Below are 27913 nucleotides of genomic sequence, written 5' to 3'. Positions count from 1 at the left end.
AATATAATAGTTATATTTAGGAGCATTTTAGTTTTTCTTTTTCTTATCTAAATTAACTCCCAAGTTTTATCCAACCCCAAAACACTCGCAATGAAGCCTTGAGCAAAAGTAGTGTTTTAATTCCAAGAAAGTCTTGAACTTTGCATCGTTGATTTAATCCAAGAAAAACCCAATGGTCAGGATTGGGCTTAAAAAACAAGGCACATTTCATCCATGACGCTGCCGTCAGCATTTTGTAGGTATGATATGATATTTTTCAACCATTTGTTTTAGTCAGACAAAAATTGGTGTAGCACCAAACTAATCCATCCTAAAATTAAAAAACCCCAATAAATTTCTTCAAGTCTTGAGAATTTTCCCTTTCTGTTTCATATATTATGGTGAGTTCTTCTACTTTTCTCCCACTTTGGAATTCCAGAAGATTGACACTCTTTACCAAGAAACTCCCCCTCCTTCCTCTTTTCTCCTTTTGCGTCTTCTGAATTTTGTTTTTGGCTTTCTTCTTTTCTTGTTTCATTGCTTGCTTGCTTCTTATATTTTCTTCACTCTCTTTGCGTCTTTCTATCCAGGGTTTACATTATCTTTTCATCTCTTGCTGTTCTTTTCAAATCTTCTGTTTGTCAAAAGGGGTGGTGAGATATTGAAAACCCAGAAAGGGGATTTCATTTTGCCTTCTGGGCCCTCTCGATTGAGGTTTTTTACTTCTTTTCGGGTTGATTTTGAGGTTATTTTTGTTGGGCTTGAGTGGTTTCAAGTGCTTTGTGGAAGAGCCCTGTTTCAGGTTGGTTTGTTTCTGATTCTATGGATTGTTTGTTTGTATGGTTGAATTTTCCTTATCATCTTCTTCTTTGTTTGGAATTGTAATTATTGTGTTTCTTGTTTCTGTACCCATTCTGATTAGTGGTTACTGCATACAAACTCATAAGATAAAATTGAGATGTAATCTTGTTTATTGTCTTAATTGATTCTTATCAACTCTTTAACCCTTGGGATATTCTATGTTCCCTCTCTTTCTCTCTCTCTCTTTTGAACTTCTTCTCTTTCTACGTTGAAATCCATGAAAAAAGAGCTCTGATTCCTTTGGGTTTCTTTTTTTTTAAAAAAAAAAAAAATTATTTCCTCCATAAAACTTCTTAATAAGCTTCATTTGATGGAGATTTATTCAGCCACATGCTCATCATGCTTTGAGGCATGTTTGGCAATTCTATAGCAGGCATTTGCATGATAACTTTGTTGTGTGAACCGAATTTTTAGATTTCTAAAATTAGCACCATGGAGAAATTTCTCTATGTTTGAGTTGATTTTTCTTCAATTTAATCTTCGTTTCTCTTTGTTTTGACATTGCTTCAAAGAAAAGATAAGAGGTTCCAGCTTTAACGTGTTCTATTTAATATTGACTCTGATACAATTGATTGACTTTTATGATCCTTTCCTTTGTGGTACAAATTCACAAGGAATTGATTGAGAATTTGAGTTGAGTGATGGATTGTTTATTTGTATTTGTTGTTTGTCAATGATCTGTGATTTATAGTTGCATGTTTTGTTATTTTTCAGATCTTCCAACATAGGTTGGAAATTCTATGGTCTTAAAACTGGTCATCCTGAAAAAGCAGAGTTGGGACTAAGAAAACGATGTCGTTAGTGAGGCCGTCCGATCCATCTCCGTTATCATATGGGAGTCGCAAGCTTTACTCATTGAAGGGAACTAATAGTGCTCCTGACTTGTCCACACAAAGATTTGGCTCTGAAAAACATAGAACAATGTATATGAATGATACATATTGCAGCGAGAGCTATGAGAAGTATTTCCTCGACTTCCCAATAGAAGAGCTAGCGATTTCTGGCATTTCTACCAATTCTTGTCACCCCAACGCTTGGGCTGATTCTCTATCCCCCTTGTGTAATTCATTTACACCTTTTGATGCTTGTCAATCAAATTCAGACTCGGCCTGCCTTGAGAGTACAAGTCCAGAAGAGCTTGATTTCGAGGATGATCAAGTGAGACAGAAGTTGCAAGAATTGGAAAGAGACCTGCTGGGTGACCCTGATGCTGCGGATTATGATGTTGAGATGCTTACAAACGGCCAGAGCATGGAAATTGATAGCGAATGGGCGAATTCAATTCAAGATGCACTGCTTCATGACTCGCCAAAGGAATCTTCATCAACAGATTCTAATTTCAGTACCATCAGTAGCAATAAGGATGCATCTCAGTTATCTTCACAGAATCCAAGACAGATGCTTTCAGAATGTGCTTTTGCTATCTCAGAAGAGAACTATGGAGAAGCGTCAGCCATGATAGAACAGCTTCGATGTGTGGTCTCGATTCAGGGAGATCCTTCACAGAGGATTGCTGCATATATGGTGGAAGGTCTTGCTGCTCGGTTGTTGGAATCAGGAAAATGTCTTTATAAAGCTTTGAGATGCAAAGAACCCCCTTCCTCCGACCGTCTCGCTGCTATGCAGATCCTTTTCGAGGTCTGCCCCTGTTTCAAATTTGGCTTTATGGCTGCAAATTGTGCGATTATTGAGGCAGCGAAAGATGAGAAGAAAATTCACATAATCGATTTCGATGTAAGCCAAGGAACTCAGTACATAAAATTAATTCAGATGTTAGCAGCTCAGCCAGGTAAGCCACCACACTTGAGGTTAACAGGGGTTGATGACCCTGAATCCGTACAGCGCCCCGTTGGAGGTCTTAGGCACATTGGACAAAGGCTTGAGCAACTGGCAAAAGCACTACGGGTTCCATTTGAATTTCGAGCAATTGCCTCAAATGCTTCTGAGGTTACGCCCTCAATGCTTGCCTCCAAGCCTGGAGAGGCACTCATAGTGAACTTTGCTTTTCTGCTTCACCACATGCCAGATGAAAGCGTTTCAACCGTAAATCAACGAGACAGGCTTCTCCGAATGGTGAAGAGCTTGAACCCAAAACTGGTAACAGTTGTCGAACAGGACATGAACACAAACACCACCCCATTCTTCTCAAGATTCGTCGAAGCCTATAACTACTATGCAGCTGTTTACGATTCTCTTGATGCAACACTCCCAAGAGATAGTCAAGACAGAATAAATGTAGAAAGTCAATGCTTAGCAAAGGACATAGTCAATATTGTAGCTTGTGAAGGTGAGGAGAGAGTAGAGAGATATGAAGTGGCTGGGAAATGGCGGGCAAGGATGACGATGGCAGGCTTCACTTCTTGTTCGATGAGCCAAAATGTGACCGACCCGATTCGGAAACTTATCGAGGAGTATTGCAACAGATTCAAGATGTATGAGGAAATGGGGACACTTCATTTTGGATGGGAAGAGAAAAGCTTGATTGTTACATCAGCGTGGAGGTAATGAATTGTAACATTCACAGCTCCAACAACTTAAAAGAGTGTGTGGTATATCTTGTTGTATCTGTTTAGCTTTCAATACTTTGTGTGTGAAAAGAAAATAGTTTTACGTTCGATTCTAATTATCTAACATTAGTTATAGCTTACCTGCTCTACTGGTTTTTCATTTTTTTCCATGGATTATCCTTTCTTTTCTGTGACTTTTTTTTTTTTTTTTATAGGAAAAGGATAAACTTTCCTCTATGTAATATATACATTCCATTCTATTTGATAACCTGTCTTGATTATGAAAATACCATATTGCCCTTGAAGTCATCAAAGTACTATTTTGAAGTTGTGCTATTCAAAACTGGGGGCAGTACTAATACCATTCAGATCTTATCTGACTTTGAAAATGTGAGGAAATTACAGCATCTCTTATCCGAGCTTTAAAAGAGTCATTATATTATGGGCTTAGAGATAGGGGTACTTCGGTAACTTCCCTTTATGTTGAGTGAGATGTGATGGAAGAATTTGTATATTCAGACCTAACCCAAATATGAAAAGAAAAAGACTTTTTGTATAAATTTTTCTCTCAATCTTTGGTTTATTCCAATGAATGATATTTGCAAATATTATAGTTAATATGCTATATATATATATTATAGAAAATGCATTAAACCAAAGCAACAAAAAGAAGCCACAGAGAGTTCAGATAACACACCAAAAAACGAATGCCGGATTGGGCTGAGACCCCCCACCCATCAATCCTTCGTTTCCGTGAGGACAAACCAAATGAAATAAATAAAATCACCAAAACTCACAACCTCTCTGCAAACCAAACAATGGGTAACAACGACAACAATGGTGGATTTGGACGTTTGGGGAAATGAGGAATGCATAAAGTAGCCACACACCTCTTTAATCTCATTCACCTATTACTCAAAACTTTCAAACAAATCCAACACAACCCATCAGATTCTTAAGTTTACTAATTTCAAAACTCTCACATTCCTTATACTGTAATTTTATTTAATTATCTTCAATTAATTAAATTATCTTTTGGTTTTTAAGATATATTTGAATTACAGTATTGAGATTATTCCATTTAAATTTAAAAGAGTTTTGGTTCTTTTGGTTGATTTGGGATTTACCATAATTCAATTGGATTTTATTTTGAAAAGAAATTGGGAAGATCAGATAAATTAACAAAATGACATTAAAGATAGGTTTTTTTAAAAAAATTATAACAAATGGCAAAATATTTATCAGATGAACAATTTCGAAAACGAAAAAAATATAAAGGAACACAGCACTACCTATCTTGCACAAAAATGAGACATTCTTTTTTATTTGGCCATGTTTTGTTCGTTTTAGTTCAATTTTGTAATTATCATTTCTAGTTCTACTTTATTTAGGCTCAAAACCTACAAAATAGAAAAAAGAATTATAAAATAATAGAACAATTTTAAATTAACCAAGGTTAGATAACACATTTGAATTTTTTAAAGAGGAATAATATAAGATATGTTGAAATTTTAGGTGGGAGAGAGAATAAAATTCATAGGTTGTTGGTGTAGTTAATTTAATGAGTGTAGTTAATTTAATGTGGCTTAAGATAATTAGGCAGATTATAGACCATTTATACTACTTAATTTAAGTTTTTTTCTTTTTAATAAAAATAGCAATAAAAAAAATTATGATAATAGGACACATGTCACTTCATTTTCTAAATTTCAAAAGTAATAAATTTAAAAGACGAAAATCATCTGCCCTCTGATAGTCATATGATTGTCGTCTGATATCACTAATTTTGCAAATAGGCAAAACATAAGTGTCATGGATTGCTTTTTTTTAAAATATTTTTTACATCTAATGCAATTTTTCTTTAATTTACTCAAACTTGATTCAGGTTTTTATCTCTATATAAAGTTTAAGTAAACATACTATAGTGAAGGAACCTTGTTTATTGGATTTTGAGTTTATAACAAGCAAATCTATTATTCAATAACATCTTATCAAAAAATACTTCCATAATTATTTTATTGAATAATAGAATAGTTTAACATTCATGAAAATCACGAGTTTTAGAACATAAAACTTAATGCCATGATGCCATAAAAATACAATCATTAGAAAGCAATTATTCTTTTTAAAGTTTGTTATAAATATTGGATGCACGTGAGGTTCCAAAATTTTAAATTATGTCAAAGAAGATTTTTTCTACATTTCGTCGGTTATGCTTCTACGATAACAATATCAAGAGAAACCTTTTTTAAAATATCATGCGTATCTATAATGTCTTCATATGGTTGAATAAAATAGCGAGTTATTTATTGAAAAAATCATGAATATCGGTTGACTAAAGAACCAACATGTTGCGCCACTTATGCGTATTAGATCACTACAACAAAAATTGTCTACGACGACAGTTATTTTCTGTCGCGAACAAAATCTGTGACAGTTATTTACAGTCATAATATCGTCTGTTGTGAAAGTCCTTCCATGACAGTTTTCAAAAATTGTCACAATAAGTTTTTTCATGACAGAAAATAAATGTCATTAATTACTATTTTATGACAACAAATAACTGTCATATTTTATTTTATGACAATAAATAATTGTCATGATTTGCATATTAACGATAGTTACAAAAATGTCGTGAATTCATTTATTATGACACTTTTTATCTGTAAAGAATATATCAATCGTGAAAATTTTTATAAAAATAAATTTCATCTTTTTTATATTGAATGACAGTTACAAAAATGTCACGAATTCGTATATTATAACGTTTTTTTTTTCTGTCAATGATATGTAAATCGTGACAGTTTTTTATAAAAGCAAATGTCAATGTTTCACTATTGACGACAGTTACAAAATGTCACAAATTTGTATATTATGATTTTTTTTTCTGTCAAAGATAGGTTAATCGTGACAAGTTTTTATAAAATTAAATTGTCATTGTTTTAGTATTGACAACAGTTACAAAATGTTATGAATTCGTATATTATGACATTTTTTTCTGTCGTATATTCCTCAATTACTACTTTATTTTTTGTCGTATATTCCTCAATTACTACTTTATTTTTTGTCGTATATTCCTCAATTACTACATCCATATGAAAACAAAAAGTCAACACGTTAATATATATACGTAATAAATACACTTTGTAAGCTCCAAGTTGGCTTTAGTGCTTCATTGGATTCTTCCAAACCGTGTAAGAAAACAATTTTTCATTTTAAAATTTCAGTCCTTAATTAAAAAACTTGGAAAATATATAGGATATGCAAAACATATTGTCCTTAGCCAATAGGTAAGAAGTTAATACTCACATTGATCTAAGATTGATCTAAGATTGAAAGATTGAAAAAAAAAAAACAATAGTAAGACTATAAGAGAATAACTAGAGTCTGCTCTTGAAAAAAAAAATGAAAATATGCACAAAGAAAAAGGTGTGCTCTTGAAAAAATTAACAACATAATTGCAAACAAATGCACAAAAATTTTAGGAGGAAGTTTCCTTGAATGTGCATCATTAAATGACACCTACAATTCACATTTGTCTTCTCCTAATTCCATTTCACTCAATTTCTTTGTGGGATATTTTTCTAATTCTCACGTCCCCTAATTCCATTTCTCCTAATTCTTAATTTTTCATAGATGCATCACTCAATTCTCATAGATGCTATCATTCAATTTCTCCTAATTCCATTTGTCTTCTCCTAATTCCATTTCACTCAATTCTCATAGATCCTGATTCCTTTTATGTCTCTCAAATACAAATATAAAAGACTAGAGAGCCGGACACCACCCCCATTCGACAGGCCAGTTCTAGAAATGAAGATATCTTGTCTATAAAAGAAGAGCAAACAACAAATGAAGATCATCATAAAGGAATTAACTGGAAAGTAAGTTTAAACAGATGTTGAAAGAGAATAAAATATCTTTTTTTTGCAAATAGAAGAGACCAAAAGATTGAGACAATAAGAAAATTCATCATCTGCAACAATGAACTAAATAGATGTTAATAGAAAAAAATGATTCAAATGCAAAATAATTCAAAATCGTCAAGGCATCAAACAGGGAAAAAAACTTGTTACCTGCTCAATAAGTGAAACTAGGCAAGCTAAACAATAGCTTACTCTTGAACTTTTCATGCATCTTATGGAGGGAAACTTCATAAAGGAATGACGTTGAGAGAAAAAAAACTCTTAGCACATGGTGAAACAATTACTTAATTAGGACATAAAAAAATCTCAACCATCAACCAAAAATCAAAGTAGTACTAAATGCTAGAAACCAAACAAAATTATCAAATAAAAGGTTTGAGTTCTCTTTTTGGATAACAACCAAAATATCATTAACATTGAGAAATTGACATATGACCACAAGCTTAAAAAAAAATATAGTTACACTAAATATCATTAAACATGAGCCATATGTGAAGTTTGTATAATATTGGCAACCGAACTTAGAGCATGATTAAACCTACAAAACATAGCAATATTGAAGAATATAGCACCAATAATCTCATAACAAATAAACAATAAAAATCCTTAAGTGAAATTAGTTTTGAAAATCAATACCAAATCCTTTGTTCTAGCTATATTGACAACTACAATGGGTAAAAGTAGCTTAGATTTAATCATTTAAACAAGTATATACTAAAAGTCATGAAAAACAAGAAGAGAACATTGGACGTAGAAATTCAAGCCTTTTTTGCTGAGCATACTAGAATTCCTCCACATCCTCTCTACATTGTCACGTGACTTAAAAGAAAAATTATGTGTTGAGAGTGGGATTTGAACCCACGCCCTTTCGGACCAGAACCTTAATCTGGCGCCTTAGACCAACTCGGCCATCTCAACACTTGGTGGTTAATATAATTGAGAGAGAAAATTGAGGTGGCACCTTCTCCATGCTCCCCTCACTCCCTCTTTCCCTTTAATCATCTGTGCCGTTCTCAGATTCTCTTTTAAAATATAATTTATGGTATACCTCTATGCCTTTACTTTTCTTTTATCTTAATTCAAACTTTGTCACTAACCACATTTCTTTTCTCTATAAACTAATTTTGGTTTCACACCCTCTTTCACATTTTTCTTTAAATTAAGTGTGATATAATGGACCTCAACCATTATATTCTAATTTACATTTTCAATCAACTATTTGAAATTCAACTTTTTTTTATTTAAATATTAATTGAAATCCCACATTCTCACGACATAAATCTAAATGTCAATAAGTTAGAAACATATACCAAATAAATCATACAAAAACTAACAAAATATTTAACATTGCCAAAATTTAAAATTATATATCCAATATGGTGGAAAAATCTATTAATTATATATCCAACCATTATATTCTAGCATACGTTGACATCGTTGACATCCTAGGCCAGAGATGGTCAAGCAAGATGAGATATAATGAATGATATGATCTTTATCTCATAATTAAATTATCAAACATTTTATTACCCTTTTGTATTTAATAGTCAACATAATCTCTCCATAACTACAAACGTTTATAAAATTAATTTCCCAAATTAATTTCCAACGGTTCTATTTGTTTCCTCACACTATATAAACTCTTTTACTTATTCCATTTTGTGTGTGAGAAATCATAAGCAAATGCTCTCTTTAAAATCTCTTTCTGTGAGTTTTTCGAGCAAAACAAAGTGGCTTATTTGAGTGTGTTGAGACTCGGATTAGTTTCAATGAAAAACTAATTGAAATACACGACTATTTTGTCCTGGGGATGACGAGGCTTTAGAAATTTGTTTTTATAAAGGAGTAGAGCTGCAAAATGTCTTTTTATTTTGCAGTAAGCATATTGATAAGAGGCGTTTTGATCATGTAAGATAATCATTAGGTGATCAACAGATTAGTGCGTAGTTGATCCTTATTAGGCGTTCTAATCTCTAAATAAGATGAGACATCAAGTGTCAAGACAAGGCGAAATACAAGTATTCACCAAGCCACATACAAGGCGAAATACTCCTACCCAAATTGCAACAACATTTTTGAATTACAAGTGAAAACACTTTATTGATTGAAGGCAGATGATTTATTAGGAAAATTTGGGTCCGAACAATTGCATAAGTTCATTAAGACCCATTAAAAAAGCCAAAACATAATCTGTTTGGAGATGATCGGTGAACGTTTGTAGGCTTCCACATTCACAAGTTGGATGATAATCACTGAGATCTTCCCATGCAAAGAGTCTTCATCTTTGTATAATAATCCTCAATGCTCAATGATTCTTGATTTGTAGTAACAAATCTTTTCGCAATTGATATATCAATGGTCCATTGCTCTACCGAAAACGGTCCTTAAGTTCCTCTCAAATATCCTTTGCTGAATCGATATAAACCAACCTTAATGCAGTTTTGTCTGAAACGGAGTTCATAATCCACGAGGAAACAATGTCATTGTTACACTTCCAAGCAACCTTCTGATACTGTCTAGTTTGTTCTTCAATTATTGTTCCATCAATAAACCCTAATTAAATTTTAGCTGAAAGGGAAATTGTCATTGCTTTGCTCTAGGAAATTGCTTGCTCCAATCAATTGTTGAATAACAAGCACAGACGTTGTAGGTCAGAAGGAATGGTGAAGATGAAATGGATTCAATTGAACATATAAATCCTCAGATTGTGAATTCTTGTCTGATTGTTTCATCATTCTCAAAAGGCTCTTAGAGAAAAAGAAACAAAATGGAAGAAGGTAATAAAGAAAAATCACAAAAGAGTGCGATTAGGAGCATGCAAGATACAAATCCTTAAATTCCAATTTGACAAAGAGTCTCGTTGACATAACGTACGATTTGAACAAGTTGACAATCTAAAGTTTTCTTATTCACAATTAATTGGGCAATATAAATACAATAAATCAAACTATTACAAACTAACCAAGTGAACTAACTAGAGTTAATGTACTATAGTACATCACATAACCATAGTAAAAACTAAATGTAGTTAATATAACCAATATATTGATCTACTTCTTATGTACTTGATATCAAACTCGTGAAAGCGTGAAAGTATCGATGAAAATATTAGCATGTTGATGAAAATTTAATACTATAGATCATATTAAATTTAATAGACAATTAAAATATTACCCTAGTTCAAAATTGAAGTCGAAAAAGATACGGATTAAAAAAATTTAGTTAGAAATATATATATGAGTTTAATGAGGACAAATTAAAAAAGGGTTTTTTTAAAACAAAATGTTAAAGTATTTACAATAATTTTAGAAAAGAAAAAAAAAATACACATATCCATAAGGTGAAATATAAAAAATACTCTGGTCAACACATGATTTGTCATCTGAACAGTGGTTTAAATCATGATACATGATTGTGTAGTTCATTTTAAATGATGGAAACCCTAAACAATAGCGAGAAAACTTTAGACATAAACGATTGGTATAATATATAATCTAATCACAAATTGAGGATAGCCGATTGTGTAGTGAAATAATATATAACTTTAAACGATCGTGTTGATCATGGTAAATGATTGTGTTGACCATAGTAAATGATCGTATTGATCATGGTCAATGATCGTGTTGATTATGGTAAGCAATTGTGTTGGTTGTGGTAAGCGATTGTGTAATCCAATAATGTAAATGATTATTAAAAACTTCAAATCTAATAATCGTATAATACAATATACATAATCGTTTAGATTTTAGTACACAATCGTTTAGAAATGCAACGGTACATAGTTCTTTGTTAACATTATATTTTTAGTAATCTTCTAAACAATTTAAAATTCTTACGGAAGATGATGAAGATGAAATAGGAAATTTAAACAATTGGTCTTATACTCTAAACGCCGAAGAAATAAACTTTTGACGAGGAGATGAATAAATCACAAAAAATAAAAAGAAGAAGAAGGAGTGAAGAAGTACATAACTCATCTCGCAATATTCAAAGCCAACAAGAACATATATGAAATTTATGAAAAAATAATCAAACTTCAAGGACTTTTTTTATTTTGTTCTGCCGACCGTAAATATTATTTTTGTAAATTAAGCCAGAAAGAAATCTTTTTTACCTAAAATGTTTCAAAAGTACCTAATTTTTTAAATTTCATTTTAAAACTATGTATAACTAAAACAAATTGAGTACATTATTGCAAGTTAGAATCTTATTAAAGATGTTAGCTATACAATTTATAAACTATTTGAAATCAAATTTGAGATGATCGAGTTAACCTAATGTTATACAGATTATCAAATTGTTATGTAAATTATTATCATAGTGAATAGAAAATCATATATAGATAAAGATCTGAGTCCAACGAATTCACATTGTCTCCTTAAGACAAATTTACTCACCCTACTGCTTAAGAATTTAGAACAATTGCCTTCCAGGATAGAGTAGATCAACTTTCTTCTATATGTAGCACCTCGTATAGAAGATCTACGAACGAAACCTTGTGAAGCTACCGAACGTCAAGGTTGTGGATATAGAGAGAAATTTGTTTACAGAAAACAAATGATTTTGATGTATTCATTTCTCTTAACCAAAATGACTTATTTATAGACTTTTCGTGACTATTCGAAAAGTCATGTCCTTTAGTTAATAACTCTTTTTGATGAAATGATGCATCCACTCATGATGCATCTATTGATGAAGAATTCATTCATGAAGAATCATAACTATTTATTCTAACACCTAAAACGTAAGATTAAGATTTTGGTAGAAGAGAATGTAGCATTTTAGGTTGGTGTTAATTTATGAAACAAATGGGTTATAAAGTTAGTGATTAGTCATTACCCAAGTTGGTGGCAAGTGGGTGATTAAAAAAGAATCTTGAAATGAAGTTTATGGTCCAAAAACATTGTAAAAGACTAAAAGTTTAGCAATATGATTAATTGGGTTTCAAATCTGTGTATAATTCCCAAAACACCCACCTCTCAATATATATATATATATATCAAATTTCTTTGTTCCTTCTTCAATTGTCCCATTCGAAACAGAAGCTCTCTTCTTGCCCTCTTCTTGCCTTTTAAGTCAAACTCACATTTATATATTTTTAAAAGACATATAATTGCTGTATCCTTTTTTAATTTTTTTTCGTTTGAAATACAATTATATAGCCACAGTGTTAATATAATATAAGTTTAAGTTTAGGTATAGTAACTTTAATAAAATTTATTATTGTATTATTTAGTTTAACGGTGGGATCAAAAATATTTTGTAATCAATTTTCACGTGGTAGAATTTCTTTTAGTTTTGTTGTTTTTTTTATAAGGGAATTGTCATAAATAATAAAAGGAATAAAATTATTTACAAAATATAGCAAACATTTCATGAGAAGAATTTGATTAATTTTGTTATATTTTGTAAATAGTTTTAATATTTGCTATTTTAAAAATATGGTTTCAAGTTTTTCATGTAAATTATTGTGTTTCTTGTTTTCTTTTAATTTCTCTATTAATTTTACCTACTTATTTTGTATAGTAAAGTGAGGAATTTTCCAAAAAAGCAAGGCTTGACTTTTGGAAAAAAAAAATGTATCCATAGATTTAGTTTTCAAAAACAAAAAAACGCAAAAGTCAAATAATTCTAATTATAAAAACTCTCACTTAATTTCCTGCTTGTAATCATTTTCTTTTTTGTTTTTAAAAATTAATTTTTAAAATAAGATACGCTTAAGAACTAATTTAGTTTTCCGTTTTTTAAACAAGAAATTTGTTTTTAATATTAGGAAGAATAATTGAAAATGAAGAAAAAACTTAAAAAAAAATATATTTTTAAAGATGGTAAAATAAATTAAAATATTTCAGATTATATAATTGATAGAAGCATATCAGTATTCGTTAATGTTTATTATTGATAGAATCTGAAAATTTTGTTATATGTTGTAAATATTTTGTCAAATTTACTATTTTTTAAAATTTAACTTCCAAAAATTTATTTTCTATTAAAAAATAGAAAATAAAAATAAGTTACCAAACATATATGGTATTTTTTTATTTAAAAAAAAATTAAAAGCAAAATTTAAAAAACAGAAAAAAACAAAAACAAAAGATTGGAATATTACCAAATGGAGGCCTCAACTTTTAACCAAATAAATCCAAAATAATTATTGTTATGGGTAGGACTTATTAGAAAAGAAATATATAGAATTTTGTACTATTATAATTATATTAGAATAAAATTATTAAAAAAATGATAAGAATGAAGTAGTTCCGTAAAAATCTATTTTTGTATTAAATGTGTGTTTAGAATATATTTTGTATTTGTTTGATTTATAAAATAAGTAAAAAAATGAAAGTGTTTGATACAAAAAAAAAAAAAAGAGATTTAAAAATAAAATGCGTTTGGTGCATTTTGTTACCCTAATTGGTGAGCCAATAGAATTTGAAGAAAAAAGATATAGTAATTAAAAAAGAAAAGTGGGGTGACTACCAAGTTGGGTTTGGTTATTGTTACGGTTACTGATTTATTTGGATTGGTTCATAGTTTTCTTTTTCAAAAAGCCACGTGTCACTACAGAGGACCCGGGGCGCACCTAGAAAACTTAGACAATTTGTCTAACAGGAAATGGTATTACTCCCCGAAAACCACGTTTGGTTCCTTCCCAACATTCAAATCCTTCTAACTATAAATACTCTCACTCACTTCTTCATTTCTCACATCATCTTTTCTATCCCATTTCTATTTTTCTTTTCCTCTCTTCCATTCACCCCTTTCCCTCTAACCAACAACAATGTCCACTGCTGGTCAGGTCATCAAATGCAAAGGTAAACCCAACAAATACAATCTTCATCTTCACCAATTTTCCCATCCTTTTTCGCTTTTCATTTATACTTTCTTTCATCTTTGTTTCTCTTATCTAGCTGCTGTGGCTTGGGAGGCTGGAAAGCCACTTGTGATTGAAGAAGTTGAAGTCGCACCACCACAAGCTAATGAAGTTCGTGTTAAGATCCTTTTCACTGCTCTTTGCCACACTGATGTTTACTTCTGGGAGGCCAAGGTAGATAATCAAATCCCAGTTTCTCGTTTTTTCAAATGGGGTTTACGGGTTCTTTATTTTTGTTTTTTTGGTTGTGTTTTAGGGACAAACCCCATTGTTTCCTCGTATTTTTGGACATGAGGCTGGAGGGTAAGTTTTGAATCAACTTCTTCTTCTTCTTTTTTTTTTTCTTTTAATTTAAAAAAATGGGTAATATTGATCTGAGGGTTTCGGTGATTTTGAATAGAATTGTTGAGAGTGTTGGAGAAGGAGTGAAAGATCTTCAACCAGGAGATCATGTTCTTCCTGTTTTCACTGGTGAATGTGGGGATTGTCGTCATTGTCAATCTGAAGAAAGCAATATGTGTGATCTTCTTCGAATCAATACTGATCGTGGAGTTATGATCAGTGATGGCAAAACTAGATTCTCCAAAAATGGACAACCCATTCATCATTTTGTTGGAACCTCCACTTTTAGTGAATACACTGTTGTTCATATTGGTTGCTTGGCTAAGATCAACCCCGCCGCCCCTCTTGACAAAGTTTGTGTTCTTAGCTGCGGCATTTCCACAGGTTTTCTACATTTCTCTTCAATATAGTACACATTTTTACAAGGCGACCTTTGTTTGATTCTGTTGTTTAATGTAATTAATTTGGTTTGTGTTTGTGAATCAAGGCCTTGGTGCCACTTTGAATGTTGCAAAGCCTAAAAAGGGTCAATCCGTTGCGATCTTTGGACTTGGAGCTGTTGGACTTGCTGTAAGTTCTTACCATTTCGTTCATTTTCTAATTGAATTTTTCGTAACGTTTGAAGTTGTTGATATTTTCTCTGTTTTTTAAACCTAAGGCTGCTGAAGGAGCAAGAATTTCTGGGGCATCTAGGATCATTGGTGTTGATCTGAATCCGGCTCGTTTCGAAGAAGGTAGAATCAAATTAACATATTCACTAATGAGACTTTCTTGTTTTAGATGGCTTATTTATTGATTTGTTTGTGATGATGGTTTCTTTGAACAGCAAAGAAATTTGGTTGCAATGAATTTGTGAATCCAAAGGATCATAGCAAGCCAGTTCAAGAGGTGATTGCTGAGATGACGAACGGAGGAGTTGACCGAAGCGTGGAGTGTACCGGAAGCATCCAAGCAATGATCGCAGCATTTGAATGCGTTCACGATGTACATAAATCATTTTAAACCGATCCTAAACTCCGTAACCAAAATAATCCCATTTCCCTCATTTAACACTAGTTTTCTTCTGTTTTTGAAAAAAAAAACAGGGGTGGGGTGTTGCTGTTCTTGTGGGAGTCCCAAACAAAGACGATGCATTCAAAACTCATCCTATGAATCTCCTTAACGAAAGAACTCTAAAGGGTACATTCTTCGGCAACTACAAACCCCGAAGCGACATTCCAGGGGTCGTCGAGAAGTACTTGAACAAGGTATAGAAACTCTTTTAATAGAATTTGCAATAACCATTGAAGGATTATTTGATAAATGCTGTGATTTCTGAGGTGGGTTTATTTTGTTGTTTGTTGAAGGAGCTGGAACTGGAGAAGTTCATTACACATACAGTGTCATTTTCTGAGATAAACAAGGCGTTTGAATACATGCTGAAAGGGGAGTCGATACGATGCATTATTAAAATGGATAATTGAAATAATAATTGTGGGATGAGATGAAAACAAGGGAATAAGATTATGTGGTGATTGAAAGAAACTGGAGAGTTCTGTTTTTCCTTATTATTTCTTAGTTGTGTTTCATGTTTTTTGAGGGTGGAATTTTCTCGATAGTGTTATCGGCTTTTTGTCAATACCATCCGACTTTTGGGATATTGTATCCATATTATTATTCAAGAGAAAAGATAAAATGCACTTTTGCTCATCGGTTATGAATTTGTGTCAATTTGGTATATGAAGTTTCAAAATCAATATTTTATTCTCTTAAATTTGGAAAATGATTGTAAATGGTCTCTCCATTCACATGGTGGATTGAATTAGGTGGCTTTTATATATATATATTATATATATATATCCTTTCTCTTTTCTCCCTCCCTCCATTCCTCCTCTGTAACTCCCTTTCTCCTTCCTCTATCTCCCTCGCTTTCATTTCATTTCAGACTTTCTCAATCTTCCTGCTGTTTCATTTCATTTCATTTCTTTTTTAGTTTCTTTTTACATTGTAATTAAATGGTTTTGGGGTCGATTTTCTGAAGTTTTTTTTAATATATAGCTTCAAAGCATTGAACTCTGACCAACATAACCCATAATTAAGAAAGCAAGATGAGATCTAAGAAACATGTTTGAACTAAAAAGATAAAGAGAGAAATGCAAGTAAGTACTAAAAGGAGGGAAAGCAATGTACATGGATCTTTGTTAGAACAAGAAAGGAAGAAATGGGAGTTGACACGAGTGTTTGGAGAAGACAAAATTAATAAAAAGCCACCTAATAATAAACACTAAAATAAATATAACCATACAATCCACAAAATATTTAATAAAATGAAAATTTTCATTCAACTAACTATTTTTGTTTTTTTTATTTAATTTCAAATTTGTCTTTTTCCCTACTGGATAACTAAATTTGAATAATCAAGTTTAAACCAACATTTTTTAAACATAAACGACATATATTTTTTTAATATGTCAATTAATTGATAGAGCATTTTTGGATTTTTTGTCGTGGGTCTACGAGCTTTCTTCTTTTTCGAAATGGTTCTATAAATATTTTACTGTTTTGTTATATTTTTAAAAATATTTCTAAAATTAATAATAATTGTCAATTCAATTAAATTGGTCAAGTTGTATTTCTTTTGAAATTTCAGGAACCAAATAAATAATAACCCCAATTTAAGGATCAAAAAATGTATTTTTTATATAAAAAAAAAACAAAAATGAATTGTTACGTATTCTTTTTGTTCAAACATTTATAAACATAACAATTAGATCGAAACTATGCATAAAACATTGACATTTTAAAAAATTTATAAATGTAGCAAAACTACAATAACTATAAAAATGTATCATTGATAGATTTTGGTATATTTGCATTTTTTGAAACATGGTTTATACCATCGATTATTATTGGGACATTTTTAAAAATAGCAAAATAAATTAAAATATTTACAAACTATAGAAATTTTTGGATTCTATGATTGATAGTCTTCTATCACTATAGCATATCAATGATTGTCGAATTTACTATAGGTTGTAAATATTTCGTAAAATTTACTATTATTATTTATAGAAATTGTGTTTATTATAATTACTTTTAGTTTAATATTTATAAGTAGGTAATTATTATAGGTACTAAAATTATTAAAAATATTTACAAAATATAACCTAGAATAGTAATTTGAGTAATAATTGAAAGTACATATATATATATGGTTAGATTTGGGGCAGTTTGTTTTTTATATTTGTGTTGGTGTTGTGGTGTTGATTTTAAAAGGTCAAATTAGAGTATATAGAAACTTCGCTTTTTTCCTTCTCTTTTTTCAAAATGGTTGGAGAACAAATTCTTGGTTTGCCCTCCATCCTTACAAATAATGTAATTCATAAATATTACATCTTTTCTTTTCTTTTCTTTTCTTTCTTTCTGTTTTTGTAATTTTGTTATGCATAATGCTATTTACCTTCTGTATTTTTTATTTTCATTTCTTCCTCTTTATGCTTCTTTATTTTTCTCCATCTATATCCATATTTTCTAATTAACTAATATATATTTACACATTGTCTAATAGTAATATAAAACTACTCTCAATTTAAATCTATTACAAAATTATGATCACTGTTTTATTAAAAAAGAAAAAAAACACGAATGCACGTTATTTAGCCAATTAACTTTAAAAATATAAATGATTGAATTTAACACTAATTAAAAGTTGATATGTATATCAAATTAAAATTCAAAACATAAATTGACAAATTCTAATAACGCTCCACGTGTTTTCTTCATGTGACGTTTGGTTAAATTAATTATTTTGGTCTAATAAAATATTATAAAAATTTAGAAAAAAGACTTACTTTACACGTGATTTTTCACAAATGTCTCAAAATCTCATTAATTTTCTAACTAAGATTTCTACATTTTTAATTACCATTTTATCTCTCGCATTAATTACAAATAATATATTTTTAGATTTTTAATTACCATTTTATCTCTCGCATTAATTACAAATAATATATTTTTTCAGAATTATATAATAATATATACCATAATTAACTTATATCACATTTATTATGAATCTTTAAAACTTAGGTTAGTTTTCATAAACATAACAAAACACTAAAATATTTACCGTCCGTGTAACAAAATAAAAAAAATTATGATATTTTCATAAATTTCAAGTTTGTCCTTCATTCAATAATGCTTACCATTTTTCACTTCTTTTTCTTCTTTGTAATTTACTCATCTCATCTTCGTATTATTAATTTTAGGTAAATATTTACCAATTTCTTCATTTTCTCTTCTAGAATTTCATTATTCTTCTTTTTCTTTTCTTCTTGGTACAATATTTAAATGATATTGGTACCGAATCTAAATGATCAATTGTCTATCCCAGTTAGAAAGAGATAGGTCACTATCACTAATAAATTGTTTTGATTTGGTACAATATTTACTACAACAATTTTCATCTTTGTCGATGCAACAAAGGTGGGCAGTTCTTAAGAAAAACATGGGCAGTACTTCTGCTGACGTTTTTTTGCGTGGACACATTCAGTGGCTGAAACACCATTGTCTTTTCCTTTGTCCACGTTGTTGACATTACGTCGGCAGAATTGGCCACGCCAAATAAAATCGTGGGCAGAAAGGACATTTTTAGCCACGAAAAAACCGTCGATAGAAAGGTACTTTGCTCATGATCATCATCACGTTAGCAAAAATAGATTTTATGGCCACGAAAACAATGTGGACAAAAATGTATTTTTGCTCACGATCATCATCACGTCGACAAAAATAGTTTTTGTGGTCACGAACAAAATGTCAGCAGAAATGTATTTTTACCCATGATCATCATCACGTCGACAGAAATAGCCTTTATGACCATGTTTAAATTGGGTACAAGATTGTTTAGACTAGATACAATGGTAGATACAATGGTACAATATTGTTTAGACTTGCTACGAGATCGTTTAGACTAGGTAGAATGGTACAAGATTGTTTACATTTGGTATAAGGGTACATGATCGTTTAGACTTGCTATGAGATCATTAGGCTTGCTACGAAATTGTTGCTAAGAGATAGTTGGTATGAGATCGTCACTAAAAGATTGTTACTAAGAGATCATTTAGACTGGATAAAAAATTATTTTCACGCGTATGAGAATTAATCACGGAGGTATTTTTGTTATTTCACGTTGTAAGTTGTGGACTTTTTTCTTTTTTTAAAATTATTCTATACGGTGTAAATATTTTCGTGCTTTGTTCTATTTTTTTTATATAAAAAAAGCCCTAAAACTTATCTATTTAATAAATTAAATATACAGTAATTTTTATTTTTATTTTTCTTATATATATTATATCATTTATTAGATGTAAAAATGAATTATGATATATATTTTATTCAAATTTTGTAATAATATATTGAATATTTTCCAAAAAAAAAAGTAACATATTTGTCTTAATTTGCACATTGAACAAAGGTTTTCTATCTACGACTTACTACTTTTTCGGCGTCTTTCACCATTTTTTCGTCCACTTTTCGTTAAATTTCACTTGATTTTCGTCTAATTTATATCTCACCAATTGATATTTATTTTTTCGATCATCTCCTATCCAGCGTCTTTCACCCTTTTTCCGTTCACTTATCCAATGAGTGTATATTTCGATTTATTTATCCGTTTAAGTTTCTGATACAAAAAAATTCACTGTAAGCTTTATAATCATCTCCTTCAACTATTAGTTTTATGCTATTAATTTTATTTTTATGAATTGTGAAATATATTATACAGTATATAATGAACTTTTTTTTTCTTTTTTATTTGAATACTAGTGCGCGTTAATGAGCTTCTTTTTTAAATACAGTATACATTATATAATGAACTTCTTGTCCGTTACTTAGTATATACGATTGCATTATTAAAATGATTATATGTTATGTTGTGTTCATTATGTACAGTTTCATTTTTATAAAAATACATAAGCAGTGACACATATTACATATTTATTATATACCAATGCATATTTCAAATATTATTATACGATCATTATATACTCATGCATATTTGCAATAATACGTAAATAGGAAATTGCAATATATTATGATGATTTTACAATGATTGTGACCACTGCATTAGTTATAGTATTTTCAAAATATTAGTGAAGGAACCTACCTCTTCTCAAGACTTGTACAATAGTCTTCTATCAAAGTTAGGCGGTTATATTGATATATAAATCTATTCTTTTCGATGTATATTTATTTCATTATTATTATATATCAATGCATATTTAAAACAATTTTGTGTTGTGACCTATATATACACATGTATATTTAAAATAATATGTAAGCAGTAACACATATAGTTCTATTATTTCTTGTCAGGTAAGGCTAAAATTGTTAAATATTATATATGGTCATCTCCTTCGACTAATTGTTTCATGTTATTAATACTACGGTGTCGTTAATGAACTTCTTTTTTAAGTTTCTGGACTCTAGACCATTTATTCATTTTTAGGATCAATGGTGCACTCGTACAACATAAAAAATATTGTATAGTTTACATTATATATAATATATAATTAAACATTAAGTATTAAGCATCACACACATAATATATAATTAAGCATTTACAGTATATATTAAATATCATTAAGCATCACACACAAAATATATCTTTAAGCAGCAGACACATAATATATCATATATTACACAATATATATAAAATATGATTAACAATACATTTTTCTAATTGTATTGATATAAATTTGTACTTTCACATAATGTAAAATTTGTTACAAAATTAAAATACAATGTAAAATATGACATACATTGTTATCTAATATTATGTTAAATATACCGGAGTATATAATTGATTTATTTAAATCGAAAACAATTTTAGTCATGGTAAAATTTTACAAATTAACTTCCAATATATGAAAATCAATGCAAATTTGATGAAATATAATAAGTATATACAACAAATTATTAAAACGACATGAAATATATGAAAAAGAATGCAAAACGAAATAAAGAAAGGACGAAGAGAGATTAAAAAGTGAGAGAGATTGGTTGGAGGAAATATTCTTTGAACAAAATCCCTCAAGAAAAATAATTAAGAGGCAATTTTGATTATAATATTACCCTAATAGAATTAATCACATACCATATTTACATAGGATATCTAATAAATGCAAATCTTAATCATGGTTTACTTTTCTTATTTTATTTTTCTATTTTTTTAATATGTTATTAATAATAAAGATAGGTACTTTGGTCTTTGAGGCTCTACGTTTGTGCAAAATTGAAGCTCATTAGAACATTTATGAAAAATTTAGCAACATTAGATCCAACTTGTAACAAACCACTCATATTTAGGCTATAGTAGTTAAGACCCCTAAATATTATTTATTTGAGAGTTCAATTGAGCCCAAAAATAGATTTAATTTAGTCCAAATGCTGAACAAGACCCAAATCCATATAGTTGGGTCCAGGGGTTTGATTCATGGTTAGAGAAGTTTCTCTTCATTTGTGGCAGTTCAAACATTTAGATTTCTCTAAGCCTAGAGAGAATTCTTCCAACAATTAGAATATTTCTTAGCTCTCGAAGTTGAGAAAGAATCAAAGGATCAAATACAAAAGATCGAACCATATCGTTGCATCATAATCAATTTCATCTTCGAATTTTGTAGGTTTGGAAAATTTATGCTTCTATCGATTTTCCTTTTAATGGTTAATCATCATTCCATATTTCATTAACTTTTCTTTTCACGTAGACTCAAAAACTTTGAAAGAAGAGTAGAGGGAGGATGTTTGAAGATTTGATGTAGAGTTAGAGATAGCAAAAGATTGAATATAAATAATGATGCTCTCCCTCCCTCTTCTAGCTTTGTTAATTTAGACACGTCAAACGACAACTATGGCTTGGACTAAAGTTTTGTTTTTTTTCCTACCTACTTTATCAAGAAATATTACTTGTAAAGTCCATGGAGTAAGATGGTCTTATAATGAATCATATGAAAATTATCAAACTTGTGTTTTTGTTTTTGATTTAACCTAAATGAAACATCATATGGCTTTATAGTCTTGTCACCAAGGTTCTAAGCATGTGAGTTCTTTTAACTTAGGTAACTCTCTCCCTTGTTTTTTCATTATTGGAACTATTAGATTTGCCTACTTTAGTTAAATCGCTATGCTATAACTAATACAAACATACGAAGAAGGACACGTGGACGAACAAAAAGAAAAATGTAGAAGTAGATTTTGTATGTTAAGTTTCGCATTCTTGTATACTATTAGTATATACACTTTCATTTACTATTCTATTAGGTCAATGAAGGAAAGTTTCAAAAAATCGAGTGTCTTTCCAAATGCTAGCTGAAGATCAGATGACCAAATGACCCAATTTGGAGGTATATATTATTTGTTATTTCTTCAAGTTTTGATAATTTTGAAATTCCACAATTGACCTGGTATGATAAAATCCTATTTTTATTTGATTCGAGGATATACTACTTGCCCTTCCACTGCGATTCGAGGATATACTATAGTGTATCGCTGTCACACCCCCTCCCAAACTACTTGCTTGCTTAGCTCGAAAGATGGCGTGAAGTTGACTAACATCGCTCTCCTCTAAAGAAACTTGTCGACTTTGCTAAACTCTTGAACCTGATTAAACATTGTAATCTAATATATGAAATGCTTTACATGCAACACAACACAACGGATCCTAGACAACTCATACACATGCATGAAGTGCAGTCTTGAAATAACTCACTTAGCAATTAAACCTGATGGAGACACCATAACCAAAAACATATCCAACAAAGGTTTACATAACTGCAACATCTAGTTACACAAACGGTAAAGTATCTAAATCTTACAAAGACATATACAACATAACAAAACAGACTCTATGTACAACTCCTCCTATGTATTGACAATCGATATTAGAGCTTTCAGTAGACTAAGACAATCTATCAAGCACTAGGAGCTCGATCTTTACCTGGAAAGTGGAAAAATATTTCGAAAGGGTTAAACTATAAAGCTTAGTGAGTGACTAAATTTAAAATTGTAAAGCTAGAGATCAAAGCACGTAAAAACCTTTACATATATAAATCTATTTAATCAAATTCTTAAATATAAATGTGTAATAATAACATCTTTCTCAAATACTCAGCAAGTTTGTCATTGAAATCTAACGAGGCATATCAAGTATGTTAAACATTTGAACTAACATGACACATATCTATGTTGTGTAGGACATGGCCAATACAACCAACATTTATTAGCTTTACGATGTAATGAGGTCCAACCAGCACCCACATCGTCTTTGTCGTAGTGGGGCCTGTCCAGCACTCATAACAACATCGTTGTTATGGAGAACACTAGACATCAACAACAGAATCTAACCTGTGTGCACACGGTACCATATAGCCTCAGACTCAACATCTCAGTCATGTAGTTAACAGAAATCTCAGAAATTCATATAAAAACATTAAAACATGCCTGCTTATCTTTATATTTTGTAAAACTCAAGTTTACTCAGCTTGTTCGTGAAAAATTGAAAATCCATGAACAATACTTGCTTATAATGAAATTGTATCAACTACTTTTCAGAAAGTCAATAACAACATGCTCAAATATAAATTTCATTTTAAAACATAAGCTTGAAACTTATGCTTGAAATTATGTTTTATCCATAAAATTAGATTGAAACATAGAAACATAATCATAAATAACAATTTTGAAATGTGTTTGTTACTCATAGCCTTAGGCTAGTTTCCTAGTGTGTAAACTCGTCTTATTTTCTCTTGGTCTTTCAAACAAACCAAAACCGAGCGTCAGAACCCTATATAGTCTTGCAAAGAGTGACATCCATCAATTCTAAACTTATATAAAAGAACATTTCACAATTTTTTCCAAAATTTTTCAGGTTCAACAACCTAACTTCAAACAATCAAAACTTTCTCAATACTTTATTGAAATTAATACAATTTATATCAAACTCTTTATTTTGAAATCCTCTGCAACTTACTAAAAGGAAAACAAACGATATTCCTAAAGGATTGTTACAAAAATTGCCCGAAATACAAGTAGTCTAAAGTTGAGTTTTCTATTAACCTCTGATTTTCTTCTTAGATCAAGCCATTTTTGTGTCACGTTTTTCCCATAGAAGTTGTAAGACATTTAATAAGCTTTCCAACCATATCAAATAGAGCTTCTAAATCACTCTGCACAATCCAAAATACTCAAAACAACATAGACTTCATGAATTTGCCACCAAACTATGATTTGATTTTCTCCTCAAAAATCATTAATCTAACATCTCAAGTTGCTTAAGCTTCCTTCATAAAACTTTTTAAAAATTGAATAAAATTTGAAACAAAATAAATCTCACATTTGAATTCCTGTTGAGCAATTCAAATTGATTAACAAATTAAAGAATATTTGTGTGATTCAATATGACAGAAAATACTTGAAGTTGTAATTTCTTTATCTTCTTCAACCTTCAAACTGCTGAATCTCTACTTCCAATCTTCTCAACCCTTCCTCACGCCTTTGAGTTTGATGATAAAAAAATGGAAAATGAAAGGAGAAAAGCTCCCGTGGTTGGGAAGAATCCGGCAAAAGATTTTGCACCAAATGAACTTTAAAGTCCTTTCTCCTTCTCTTCCTCTTTCTTAATTTTCTTTTAAAAAAATAAACATAAATTCATTACTTTCCTTTTTAATTTACTTAACAAATATATAACAATAATATAATAATTATTTCCATTTTCCTTTTCCTTTCTTTTCTTCTCCTTTTCTTTTTCTTTTCCTTTTATATAATAAATTCCAAAATGATTAACACAACTCCAACAAAAGCTTTGCCATTTTTCTTCAACAACTTAAATTCAACTTTCTATAATATATGACCAGAACAAAGAATCCAAGGAAAATCTTGAGTTTACAATCTTGTTATGAGTAGCACTAATTGCGATTTTTTTAATGATTAGATATGGATTTATGATGGAGCTAAATTATTTTTATACTTAAAGTTAGAGACTGGTGAATCTTGTATGTGGAATTCCGTCTAGTTTGAACATCAAGACACAACATACCTTTACAAGTTATGTTCTTCTCCTCAATGCGCTTCTTAAATTTAGCAAGTCTAGTAGCAGAAGATCGAAAAAATCTAACGACATTTCAAATTTAAGTCAATGTATCATTCACGTCTTTCAGATCATCACACACAATTAAATTCAATATATGTGCACAAAATCCTCATCCAACACACACATGTTTGAAACGTTTCTTTGGATAAGCAATAGTTGTATCATTTGATGAAACATTATCAATGGCTAAGGTCAAAACCCTATCAATACCCTAATGTTTCAGACATTTTTCCACCTCTTTTCTTATTGTTTCTCCTTTTTATGATTTTCAACTTAGGAGAAATTAATTATTCTCTTATGAAGCTTCCAATTCCTATCAAAAAAAGTGTACAATCAAAATCATATAATTAACATTTTGAAACGATGTCCAAGTATCAGTCGTAAGTATCCTTCACTCACAAAAATATATCTCAAATGTTCTCCCAAGTTAGCATATATATATTCCTACAATATCTCTAGCAATTGTAGTTTGAGAAAGACAAACAAATCTTGGTTCTTCTAATATCTAAGTCCCTTTCACAAACCTCATAAATCCCTCATTCTCCACAAATCTAAAGGATCGGACAACTCGTCAATTATGATTATTTCGGCAATTAATCTTCGAACATTCTGAAAGGTAAATATCTTAAATTAAGTTTTTTACTATTTTCATCATTGTTTTTATTCTTAAATACTAACTTTATTTGAGTCATATTTACTTTATTGTCTTTCAATTGATAAGAATTTTTTTTCACAATGCATTCTCATAGTTGAGCTTTCATTCCTTCTTGGATGACATGTATACACAAATCGAATTACAATAATTGTATTTAGCATGTGGATCATCATCAGTATATTCAGAGCGTTTAGTAAAATGATCTCATACCATAGACTTATTTTTCCTCTCCTTTCGAGATGGTTGGAGTTTTGGTGGTGACATGATAACCTCACACAACATCATCATTTTTCATTCACGCTAGAACGCTTGTTGTTCTTGCTGTCCATTTTAATTTCAGTGTCACCATCGATATTAGTCAAGCTTGTCGACATTTTGCCTAGTGCTTGCAATATACAAAATTTTAAACCAATATAAAATTAGTAACACGATTTTACCAACTTTTAGAATGAAAATAGACGTTACCACTAAGTGAGGACTAAGTGAAGTCGGTTGTTGGAGGGTTTGAGATTGTCCAGGTCGGGAATTGAGAGACCTTGTTTAAAAGTTGAGAGACCAGTTGTACTTATTGTTGCAAAGGAACAAAAAGAAACCATTATTATTATTCTCCCTTCAATCTAAACTATGCAGATGAGAAGATACATTTGGTACATTATGCAAATAATGAGAACTGTATCTAAGAAGCGCCCATGGCCTAATGGATAAGGCGTCTGACTTCTAATCAGGCGATTGTGGGTTCGAGTCCCACTGGGCGTGGTTTTTTTTTCCATTCCAAAGTTTATTATGAACTCTTACATTTTCAAATAGTTTTATTTTTCTATTTTATTTATATTATTTATTTAATATCCCAATCTCCCCTCTCCAATCCTAAAAATATCTTTTTTTTATTAACATTTATTTCAATTCCAATTTGATTATTTCCTTATTAAAAGTTAGTTTCTAATTTCTTTTCCTTTAATTAAATTTTGGTTGGAGGATTTATTATATATTAAAAAATAGGTTAATTTTTATAGATATAACAAAACACACCAATATTTACTAGCATGTATAGCAAAATAAAAAGGTCCATCATATTTTCATAACTTTTATAAATTTTAGGTTTGCACGGATGATTTTTCACTTTTTTTTTTCTTTTACGTATTTGCGATTTATTCATCTCCTTTTCATATGTGTTGATTTTGACCATCTAACCAAATTTATCAATAGTTTTAGGCCTTTAATAATTCTTCACCATTGTGATCACATAACCAAAACTGGACACATTTTTTGGCTTCTCTTTTTTATTTATCCATAAATTTTAATTTTGTGTAATTTTAAACTAATCCTAAACTTAATTTAATAGAATGAGATTGGATGACACGTGCATTTGACCAATGGTGAAGAATTACAACTTTTTCACTAATCTCTAGAAATTTTGGTCAAATCCATATGTCGATTTTTCTATTTTAAATCATAAATCATAACTCAAAACGCAACGGTGATTAACCTTAAACGCTAAGTACGATAAATACATAATCAAAACATATACTTTATTAATAGCAAACATTTGATGATAACATACAATTACAACCTTTTGACTAAATAAATTGCATTTATCTAAATATCCTCAACGCCGGTAGCTTTCTCAATTTGTCGCACGCTTGACAACCTTCT

The 27913-nt window shown here is 30.2% G+C and overlaps 2 protein-coding genes and 2 non-coding genes across 5 annotated transcripts; 3 read left to right on the top strand and 1 right to left on the bottom strand.

Moving 5' to 3' along the window:
- Positions 1–244: 244 nt before the first annotated feature.
- LOC101206511 (scarecrow-like protein 1) lies at positions 245–3656 on the top strand. Of its 2 annotated transcripts, none has more exons than XM_031889015.1 (2): positions 245–380; positions 1555–3656. In XM_031889015.1, exon 2 carries the CDS (start codon positions 1633–1635, stop codon positions 3343–3345), a length of 1713 nt encoding a protein of 570 aa, XP_031744875.1. In that variant the 5' UTR covers positions 245–380; positions 1555–1632; the 3' UTR covers positions 3346–3656. The 2 variants fall into 2 exon arrangements, with proteins under 2 accessions (XP_031744875.1, XP_004139646.1); XM_004139598.3 differs by having other exon boundaries at positions 320–781.
- Positions 3657–8110: 4454 nt separating this feature from the next.
- Positions 8111–8191, bottom strand: TRNAL-AAG. The gene has a single exon. It is a non-coding gene; the product is annotated as a tRNA-Leu (tRNA).
- Positions 8192–13935: 5744 nt separating this feature from the next.
- LOC101206036 (alcohol dehydrogenase class-P) lies at positions 13936–16196 on the top strand. Its single transcript, XM_004139596.3, has 9 exons — positions 13936–14085; positions 14182–14318; positions 14401–14447; positions 14545–14870; positions 14974–15056; positions 15145–15220; positions 15313–15470; positions 15572–15733; positions 15833–16196. The coding sequence occupies exons 1-9, from the start codon at positions 14052–14054 to the stop codon at positions 15947–15949; spliced, it is 1140 nt and encodes a 379-aa protein (XP_004139644.1). The 5' UTR covers positions 13936–14051; the 3' UTR covers positions 15950–16196.
- Positions 16197–26943: 10747 nt separating this feature from the next.
- On the top strand, positions 26944–27016 carry TRNAR-UCU. The gene has a single exon. It is a non-coding gene; the product is annotated as a tRNA-Arg (tRNA).
- The last annotated feature ends 897 nt before the right edge of the window (positions 27017–27913 follow it).

This window comes from Cucumis sativus, chromosome 7, assembly GCF_000004075.3.
Source record: "Cucumis sativus cultivar 9930 chromosome 7, Cucumber_9930_V3, whole genome shotgun sequence".
NCBI lineage: Eukaryota > Viridiplantae > Streptophyta > Magnoliopsida > Cucurbitales > Cucurbitaceae > Cucumis > Cucumis sativus.
Note: the sequence above shows the minus strand (reverse complement) of the source record. Positions and strands in the feature narration are given on the sequence as shown.